The sequence below is a fragment of the Oryx dammah genome, unplaced genomic scaffold, assembly GCF_014754425.2.
Source record: "Oryx dammah isolate SB20612 unplaced genomic scaffold, SCBI_Odam_1.1 HiC_scaffold_2, whole genome shotgun sequence".
NCBI classification, from domain to species: Eukaryota; Metazoa; Chordata; class Mammalia; order Artiodactyla; family Bovidae; genus Oryx; species Oryx dammah.
Genome location: NW_024070186.1, coordinates 48,182,615 through 48,193,309, shown reverse-complemented (window position 1 = coordinate 48,193,309; position 10,695 = coordinate 48,182,615). Strand labels below are relative to the sequence as shown.

At 35.7% G+C, this 10,695-nt stretch overlaps 1 protein-coding gene across 1 annotated transcript; it reads right to left on the bottom strand.

Moving 5' to 3' along the window:
• Positions 1 to 714: 714 nt before the first annotated feature.
• On the bottom strand, positions 715 to 10,415 carry LOC120868768 (serine/Arginine-related protein 53-like). Its single transcript, XM_040247617.1, has 3 exons — positions 10,269 to 10,415; positions 2,018 to 2,170; positions 715 to 1,373 (listed from the first exon to the last, which is right to left on the bottom strand). Exons 1-3 carry the CDS (start codon positions 10,398 to 10,400, stop codon positions 1,281 to 1,283), a joined length of 378 nt encoding a protein of 125 aa, XP_040103551.1. The 5' UTR covers positions 10,401 to 10,415; the 3' UTR covers positions 715 to 1,280.
• Between the last annotated feature and the right edge of the window lie 280 nt (positions 10,416 to 10,695).

Genomic DNA, 10,695 nt, shown 5'->3' with positions numbered 1-10,695 from the left:
AAAATTATTCAGTAACTGTGGTCCTTCTTGAAAGTCACTAAAAATTTGTATATGTTAAAAATCACACAAACCTGAGCTCATACTGGGCACCTTACTTACAACTAAGGAAAAATATCCACTCGTGTATATTGAGAAAATGGAAACATGTTTGTATAGAAAGCAAGTATTTTGTCATCAGTCTGTTTCCAACCCTTTTGCAATTGATTTTAAGTTATTTAGAGTTTTCATTTTTAACAGGGATTACAATTTTAGCAGTTTCAGAAATATAAAAAGATGGTATCAATCTGAGCCCAAGAACTTTTCATGCTTAGCTTCTGTTCTGAGCTACAGTCTTCACAGATATAAAACTGAGCAGAATAGAAAAGGGAAATATTCATGTCAGCTGTTGAAAACTAGTTTGTAAGACAGGCCTAAAAGCCTTTATCTCTGGCATGTTCAGTACGGAATGCATAGCTGATTTTCATTCAGCCACCAGAGAAAGGCATTCTACAATGACAGATAGCCTTATCAAAATTACAATTAGCTGGATGCTTCTGCAGTATACAGCAGTTGGTTAAGCAAGGCTGAAGTGAGAGCTCTTAGCAGTTTTGTCAGAAATGATTCTCCATCATGAATATCTGGTCAACTGGTTAGGTCTAGTGTGAATGTGTAATTTTCAAAAGAAGGAGCTGAGAACTGCTAACATGTTCCAAAGAAGCACCTATTAAAAGCTGATCTCAAAGCAAACAAACCATCAATTTATTTAATTTTCAAGTACGTTTTTCACTAAATGTGTTATTCCTCTAAGATTAGCATGGCTCATTCTGCTTAGGTTGTTTACAGTGCTTGTTATTGTGCTTAAAATTTTGCAGGAAGGTGAAATAAAACATTTCAAATGGTTTTAAAATACATGGAAGATGAAATCTCACACTTACACAGCATATAGTTTGATTCTTTTATATTCATAACCAATCAAAATTGTGTCTTTAAACAGCAACTTTTCAAATTGTACTCAGAAGCACTACTGTATACCATTTATTTTAATACTAATACTTTTAGGATTAGCTTTATTAACAGTATGACATTTTCATGCATTCTTAAACTTTATACTAGTTTCAATATTCACAATGTTTGATTAAGTTCAAATCAACAACTAGTAGAGCCTACATGAGAAAAGAATGAAATGAGATTACCCTTTTTATATAATCAGCTAAATTATTTTTAAGAGTAAAAAGTTAATACTAGGATTTAAAAACCTAAATTTCCAAAGTTACTGTTAATTCAACCACATGAATATTACTTTAGGCCACAGGACTGCCCATTAGCCTTTCTTGTCGGAGAGCGATTAATCTCTTGAACCATTTTTCCTCAGCATCAGCTTTCTCAATAAATAACTGAAATGAAAAAAAAAAGAAGAAGAAAAATATCACTGTTTGCCAAATAACGTGGATTTGATCTTACAAATCATCTTTATAGAATACATCCTTTAGCACAAGATTTAGATACTACTTAACTGTTGATGACTTCTTACCTGAAGATCATCTATTTGGAATAACCCTTGGAAAGTTTGAATAAAAGGGCCAATATAAAAATTATTAGCAATTTTACATTTCATTTTGTAAAGTTTATTTCCTACAAACTTTCTGAGAGACAGAGTGGTATGATCCTAATTCATAGAAGACAGCACAATATGACATTAATGACAGGCCCACAGTCAATAAGCCAACAGGAGCTGAGCCAGAATTAGATCTTTTAGTGCCAGATGAAAAAACAAAACAAAACTCTTCTTTTTGTCTGTTTTTCTTAACCACATAAAGAATCTTCTAGAAATCAGGTAACACAGGATGGCCCAAACCAGATTCAAATACTGGTAACAGCTCTAAGGGCTGGGGGTGAGCTGTCTTATTTTTGGCAAATACGAACATATGAATCCATTTCCTTCAGTGGTCTTTTTGTCACCAGCCCAAAAGAACAGCAGTCTGAATTAACTTCAGTGAACCAGACTTAAGCTGACATTCTTAAGGCTTAAGGGTCTTACATTTGGATGAGCCAGAGAATTGTCATCTTGGTACTTGATAGCAGTAGGGATGCTGCTTGGGTCTATTTCCTTTTCAGTACTCGGTGGATCAGACACCACTGATGCTGGTCCTGATGTGGCTGCTGCATGCTTCACTTCACTAGCTTCCACTGACTGAAACATAAAACTCTTTAGATTTTGAACAATAATTGCTCAACTGGCCTCCTTTGAGATGATACTAACCATAACATGGCCCTAGGATACTGACTAACAGACTATTCCTCAAACAAGCAAACAAATACAAAAAAAATTGTGAAAATGTTATTCTTACAATCAACATATTTTTCTTAATAAATTTGTACTTATGAGTCTATACTATTGAAAAAGTATATACATTACACAGATGTAAATTCTATTAATCAAAACAAGTAGGCAACAAATCTCCATTGAGCTGGTCTCTTTAGGTATAAAAAGCAAATCTAAAGATTTTTATTACTATTTCTTAAATAACTGCCTTACTGAAATATAATTCCATATCACAATTCATATCACTTTTATTTCATCAGCAGAGTTCTGAAACTATCACTCCAAACAACTTTAGAACATTTGTATAACCCTCCTAAAAAAACACATATCCATTAGCAGTCACTGCTCCCCATTTCTCCCCAACACTGACATCCCTAGGCAACCACTGATTTACTTTCTGTCTTTATGGATTTGTCTATTCTGCACATTTTATATAAAAGGAATCATACAATATGTGTTTTGTGTGTGTGTGTGTGTGTGTGTGTGACTGGCTTCTTTCATTTAACATGTATATCAGTATTTCGTTCCTGTTTGTGGTTGAATCCTATTCCACTGTATAAAATACCATAGGCCAGGTACTGTGCTTGGTACCAGAGACAAAACACTAATAAATCACTGTGCCTGCTTGGAAAGAACCAAGAGTATAGTACTACTCAGGTGAATTTTAACATCTCCTTCCCTGAGGGAGGAGAAGGTCAGGGAAGTGCCTACTTAACAGCAAGGCTGCAGGGATAATATGAAATGAATGATGAGATAAACTAGATGAGAAGTTGGAATTAAAAGTTAAAATTAAAAAACTCTAGATGATTGACTAGCCTTATTTTTTTTCTACACCCATTGTTCTAAACCTATAGCTTTTCAATTTCCATGTTTTGTTGACTTTCCTACTTCTGAACATCCACTTCTCTGAATGAAGTGTAAAACAGATGCCACTGGGGAAAACATCTAGAAAATGAAATATGCATGAATTAGTTATTAGAATGATTTATCTCAGAATTGGAGATTCGTCTATTTAACCAGTACTTACTAAGCACTACTAATTGCTTAGCACTGGGTACACCAGGGAGAATAAGAAGACATGTTCCCTGTCCAAACTGAAGATGACATTTTGCTGAAGGGGTGACAGATCTCTAACAAAAAAATACCAAAATACATATATAAACACAAATTGCAACAAGTTACAATAGAGATGTTTAAAGAAATATTCAGTAAATTTGATTTGGAAGTTTTTTTCTTTTATTTTGCAGCCAATATATTTTTTTCCCAGACCTCAAACATTACTACATCTCCAAAATACTGGTCACAGAAGACTCATAGCCCTAAGTGATACTACACTGACTTTTTATAAAACTGAAGACATGTAACAGTAAAACCCCATATTCCGCACAGAGGGAAGTGGGGAAGTATCCTAGCCCAGTGAGGTCCAAGACACAATTTTTTAAAATTATGTGTTGCCATACAGGGAAAAGAGTATTACATGTGTGCCAAATCATTTCAGTCATGTCTGACTCTGTGTGATCCCACGGGCTGTAGCCCGCCAGGCTCCTCTGTCCATGGAATTCTCCAGGCAAAAATACTGAAGTGGGCATACTGTTCTGTGTAACTAGGCCAGCCTATGACAGGGCTCAGCTAGGAGACTAGCTGTCCATATCGAACAACCTTAAAAAATTGTGAAGTGTTGTTATTCTAGTTGCCAAAGATGCAGACTGCACATATTCAGGTGGCAGAGATAACATTCTATTATAAAAATCAAGTAATCTGATTTTGTTTTTACCTACACAGTACATCAGTTTTCTTCAAAAAGTGCTTTTATACATATAAGGTATATAAAGAAAACATAAAGTTCTCAATGGTTAGGATCAGAACATAAAATTTATTATTTAATAATGGTTAATTTAAAAATAACCACTTAGCAAACACCCTCTTCCAACAACATGAGAAGACTCTACACATGAACATCACCAGATTGTCAACACCGAAATCAGATTGATTATATTCTCTGCAGCCAAAGATGAAGAAGCTCTATACAGTCAGCAAAAACAAGACCAGGAGCTGACTGTGGCTCAGATCATGAGCTCCTTATTGCCAAATTCAGACTTAAATTGAAGAAAGTGGGGAAAAACACTAGACCATTCAGGTATAACCTAAATCAAATCCCAGTGGAAGTGAGAAATAGATTTAAGGGACTAGAGCTGATAGATAAGAGTGCCTGATGAACTATGGACGGAGGTTTGTGACATTGTACAGGAGACAGGGATCAAGACCATCCCCATGGAAAAGAAATGCAACAAAGCAAAATGGCTGTCTGGAGAGGCCTTACAAATAGCTGTGAAAAGAAGAGAAGTGAAAAGCAAAGGAGAAAAGGAAAGATATAAGCATCTGAATGCAGAGTTCCAACGAATAGCAAGAAGAGATAAGAAAGCTTTCCTCAGAGATCAAGGCAAAGAAATAGAGGAAAACAACAGGATGGGAAAGACTAGAGATCTCTTCAAGAAAATTAGAGATACCAAGGGAACATTACATGCAAAGATGGGCTCGATAAAGGACAGAAATGGTCTGGACCTAACAGAAGCAGAAGATATTAAGAAGAGGTGGCAAGAATACACAGAAGAACTGCACAAAAAAGATCTTCATGATCAAGATAATCATGATGGTATGATCACTCACCTAGAGCCAGACATCCTGGAATGTGAAGTCAAGTGGGCCTTAGAAAGCATCAATACGAACAAAGCTAGTGGAGGTGATGGAATTCCAGTTGAGCTATTTCAAATCCTGAAAGATGATGCTGTGAAAGTGCTGCACTCAACATGCCAGCAAATTTGGAAAACTCAGCAGTGGCCACAGGACTGGAAAAGGTCAGTTTTCATTCCAATCCCAAAGAAAGGCAATGCCAAAGAATGCTCAAACTATTGCACGATTGCACTCATCTCACACGCTAGTAAAGTAATGCTCAAAATTCTCCAAGCCAGGCTTCAGCAATACGTGAACCGTGAACTTCCAGATGTTCAAGCTGGTTTTAGAAAAGGCAGAGGAACCAAAGATCAAATTGCCAACATCTGCTGCATCAGGGAAAAAGCAAGAGAGTTCCAGAAAAACATCTATTTCTGTTTTATTGACTATGCCAAAGCCTGTGACTGTGTGGATCACAATAAACTGTGGAAAATTCTGAAAGAGATGGGATTACCAGACCACCTGACCTGCCTCTTGAGAAATCTGTATGCAGGTCAGGAAGCAGCAGTTAGAACTGGACATGGAACAACAAACTGGTTCCGAATAGGAAAAGGAGTACGTCAAGGTTGTATATTGTCACCCTGCTTATTTAACTTCTATGCAGAGTACATCATGAGAAATGCTGGACCGGAAGAAACACAAGCTGGAATCAAGATTGCCGGGAGAAATATCAATAACCTCAGATATGCAGATGATATGACCCTTATGGCAGAAAGTGAAGAGGAACTAAAAAGCCTCTTGATGAAAATGAAAGAGGAGAGTGAAAAAGTTGGCTTAAAGCTCAACATTCAGAGAACGAAGATATGGCATCCGGTCCCATCACTTCATGGGAAATAGATGGGGAAACAGTAGAAACAGTGTCAGATTTTATTTTTCTGGGCTCCAAAATCACTGCAGATGGTGACTGCAGCCATGAAATTAAAAGATACTTACTCCTTGGAAGGAAAGTTATGACCAACCTAGATAGCATATTGAAAAGCAGAGACATTACTTTGCCAACAAAGGTCCATCTAGTCGAGGCTATAGTTTTCCAGTGGTCATGTATGGATGTGAGAGTTGGACTGTGAAGAAAGCTGAGCGCCGAACAATTGATGCTTTTGAACTGTGGTGTTGGAGAAGACTCTTGTGAGTCCCTTGGACTGCAAGGAGATCCAACCAGTTCATTCTAAAGGAGATCACCCCTGGGTGTTCTTTGGAAGGAATGATGCTAAAGCTGAAAGTCCAGTACTTTGGGCCCTTTCGATGCGAACAGTTGACTCAATGGAAAAGACTCTGATGCTGGGAGGGATTGGGAGCAGGAGGAAAAGGGGACGACAGAAGATGAGATGGCTGGATGGCATCACTGACTCGATGGATGTGAGTTTGAGTGAACTCTGGGAGATGGTGATGGACAGGGAGGCCTGGCGTGCTGCGATTCATGGGGTCGCAAAGAGTTGGACACGACTGATTGACTGAACTGAACTGAATTTAAAAATGCTTGAGGAAAATGATTAATTGCTTCTTTAAGTGAGGAAAGCTGTTTTAGAGAAAATTTGACTTTTACAAAACCCTTAATACGGCCAGCCCACGATCAAACATCTGGCTTTAAGTAGCACTGCCACCTGGTGGTTCAGTTTGGAACAATTTGTTTTAACATGCACTTTATAAGTAAAAGAACAAAGGACCATGCTGCTTAGTTAGGTACCCTTTTGAACACTGGTGGATATCGGCCAAATACAACAATGTTAGGACTGAATAACTTATAATAAGCTTATCTGGGAGAGCAGTCTGAAAAAAAGTTGCATCTTGGTTCCTCAAGTTGATGATATATCAGGAACTGTCAGACTGTCTATCTACTCACATTAGAGAATAGGATGGTAGAGAGTTAAAACTAGTTAACGTGTTGCAGGAGACACACCATCTAGCATGTCACTGGTGATAGCCACTTTTCTGGTAATATCTCCCTAGTTAAATTAGTGGAATTTATACAGATGAAGACTCTACCAATGGAAGGGGTCATTAGGTTATACAAAAGCCTTCTTTAGAGATACAAATTTGATACCAACATGTGTAGAATTGTCCAGGAGAGAAGGATGTTGAAACTTGGGTCATAATTTAATTTTCAAGAAAAGGATAGCCCATAAGATCTCCCCATGACCTGGATGAAATGGTCCTCTAGATAATTTACCTCCCTTTGCTAAGTCATCTCCTGATAAATAATTCATCTTCTTGGACATCCTGAATCTATACCTCATATTGCAGACACAGACATTTTAGCAAATGGAAGGGATATCACTTTCTAAACTAATAAATTGGCCCACTGTTTTATATTACAGTCCAGTGCGAATTTATGCTTTGCTGGCCCATCATTGCTCTTCTGATGATTTTGATATGCGACAACTAATACAAGTCCAGGGTTGGATAGCTAATATTTTATTAGCCTTACTGTACGTTTACCAAGGTAAATGCCATCTTCTGAGGCTTTTTAGCATATTCCCCATATTCTGCTTATGCTAAAGCGCTGCAATTCATGGGGTCGCAAAGACTGAGCGACTGAACTGAACTGAACTGAACTGCTTCTGTCATTCTTATCCAGCCAAGAGCTAGCCTGTTCTAATTTTATATCTTTCTATGAATTATTGTTAAGGGGAAATTTTTTTTAAAAGATAGTTGAGACAGAAGGTGGGTTTCCCGCACACAGATTTCTTAAGGTTGCTTACAAAATGAAGAGACCCCCTAGGGGTTCCATCCTTGTCCTCTTAATCCTTAACTGTGGCATCTGAATTGGAAGTATAAGAAAAGCCATGTTGAAACTGAGTAAATTCCAACTCAGCACTAAAAACTAAAGCAAGTAAGCGCTAATTATTAAAATAATTAATAATGGTGGTCCCTTTGATGACAGAGGTAGGTGAAATTCCTTTATATTGCTTTCATAGGAAGCCCATTTAACTACACAAAGGGTTTGTTTTAAATTTGGGAAGAACAGTTTTTCTCTTGGATTTAATCAGTTATCTTAAGATTAATAACCATAGAAAATAATATTTTAAACTTTCCTTGGGAATATAACAAGGTAGAAAAATTACTAATCCTGAAATTAAAATATATAGATATTATTACATTTATACATTTCAGAAGTCTTTTAAGAAATTTTAAAGAATTTCTGTGTTTATCAGTAAGGTCTCTGATTTGTGAGCAAGGAGACTGAGGGGAATATCAGAAAAACATAAATGAAGTAAGGTTTATACTTCAGACAGATTGAATACCTACAGTAGAACTTTTCAAGTTTTGTATACTTAGTGTAGAACATATTTAGATATCAAATAATTTAGATGCTAGTCTATAATTTAGAAATAAACATTTAATGGATTAAGAAACATGTTTAATCATTATATTTAATCCTCAATTACTCTAAAAAGTAGATATTACTAGCTTAATGTTATGAATTTAGAAACAGAGGCTTAGAAAGACGTTGAGGTTTGCTCTAGATCATAAATTATGGTAGGAAGTGTAAAAGTTAAGTTCAAAGTCAGATCTTGGGTCCAAAGTTCACGCTCTCCCCACTATATTAAACGGTTTGGATCAATTTCCTCGATCACTGTCAATTTTACTAGTTACTGGAAGAACTGCTGTTATCTTGGAAAAGAGGAACAGAACTGCAAATAAATTTATTATATTAATAATTAATACCAAATGGGAAAAAGTTATTTAGAAGAAAACTCAGTATATTAACCATAGAGTAATAAATAGTTCCACAGAAAGAAAATGCTAGTTTATCTTAAGTGTGTCCAGTGAGAACTGGGAAGTCAAGGTGAACTCTAGAAAACAAATACTACTGAAGTCAACGTCAAAATAAATTACAGTTCTACTAGGACAAGTGAATGACCCCATAACATGTACAAGTAAGATATTAAATAAAATGGGCAGCTATATTTATGAATGTGCATTTCACAGCTCCTTCTTCTTCAGAGATTGTGGTGGCAAACTACAAAATGTTCAAACGAAATCAGCTAAATAACGGGGCAGGGGCATGGACTAACCAAGGTTGTCTAGTGCATCCTGGCATCTTGCACACGCTCAATTCATGTCTCCAGAATGAATCATTTAAAAATATATATGGTAACTGAAAAGCCATCCATCTCACTAACAATAAAAGAAATGCTAACAGAACAACAAAAGGTCAATTTTTACCTATTAAGTCAGTAAACATGAAAAAGTCTGACTTAAAAAAAAGTTAGGTGTTAACTAGGGTGTGAGAGGCACACTTCTCCCTGTACTTTGGGGTGGAATTTGAACTGGGGTGGATTTGACTTTGGGAACAGGTACGAAAATAAATATTAACCTTTAACAAATAACTCCATCTTGAAAAATTTATCCTCTGGTGATAATAATGGATATTCACAAACATATATATAATACCTCCAAACTTACAACTGTTTAAATATCTACTTATCTGAGGAAACAAAATGAATGAATTATGATATTGGGTTGGACAAAAAGTTCATTTGGGTTTTCCCGTACCATCTTACAAAAGAATCTGAATGAACTTTTTGGCCAATCCAATACATTCATCAGTAGAATGCCTTACACACAGTCATTAATATATCTACAGATGTAGAATATTTTTGAATAAAAGTAACTATACCACATCTTCACTATACGTTTGATATTAAAGAATACATGTATTTCACACTAGACAGCCTTTTCTTCCTAAAAGAACACAAATTCCAAAAAATAACCCTGATAATGATTGAAATAATATATCAAATATTCAACAGAAATAAAATGCCAATGAAAGTTCCTTTTATTAGAGCTGAGTAAGTGATACACATATATAAACAAAGAGTGTAGACAGATATACGTTACTATGTGGGCAATAATTTTATTGTTAAAGTTCTTTTCTAACTTTTCTCTAGCAATGTCAATTCAAAAAGCAGATGTATCCATTTGAAAAGAAAATGGTGTATGTTCACAAAATGCACATTACTGCTATAGAACTGTCATGTTGACATTTTACTTTGTCTTCTTGGTGAATTTTAAAATAAAAATACCATCAGAAACATTTTTACAGGTTTTTTTTTTTTAACAGTTTAAACAAACTGATTCTCACCGATTCATTTTTTCTCTCAATAACACGCTGACACTCTCTTGCCCTACTTCATCTAACTAGAAGAACTTATATTTAAGTAAAATCCATTAATAAAGCATCTCTTTAGTTGGAATGTAAAGGCTTATTCATAAGGCCTGGATGAAAACTTACCTTTTTGATTTCTTTACTTGATCTGAATGTTTGCTGAACAAAAGAATCACTTTCAATGGCTTCAATTTCTTTGACTCTTTTTACTTGTTCTACCAGGGTGGTTTGGTCTAAAAGAGAGCATATAATGTCCATGTATTTTGATGTGTAAGCTTGTTAACAGCACTATACCTAAACAATGTTCCTTTTATGAAGTAATATTATGACTTACAAAATTTAACTGGATTAAAAAAAAAAAGACGTTATGGTTAAGTTATAACAGAAACATTTTACCCCTAGAGATCCACAAATAGAACATTCCTTCTCCAAGGGATCTTCCTGACACAGGGATTGAACCCGGGTCTCATGCACTGCAAGCAGATTATTTACTGACTGAGCTACCAGGGAAGCCTCTGGTATAATGATATATAATTATATTTATATTAATTAT

What these genes read in the sequence shown, in the direction of transcription:
- LOC120868768 (XM_040247617.1), bottom strand. Translation starts at nt 10,400, where the DNA reads ATGGACATTATATGCTCTCTTTTAGACCAAACCACCCTGGTAGAACAA. An exon ending in CAAGTAAAGAAATCAAAAAG is followed by an intron (nt 2,171 to 10,268) that starts GTAAGTTTTCAT and finishes TTTATGTTTCAG; the next exon opens with TCAGTGGAAGCTAGTGAAGT. An exon ending in ATTCTCTGGCTCATCCAAAT is followed by an intron (nt 1,374 to 2,017) that starts GTAAGACCCTTA and finishes TTTTCATTTCAG; the next exon opens with TTATTTATTGAGAAAGCTGA.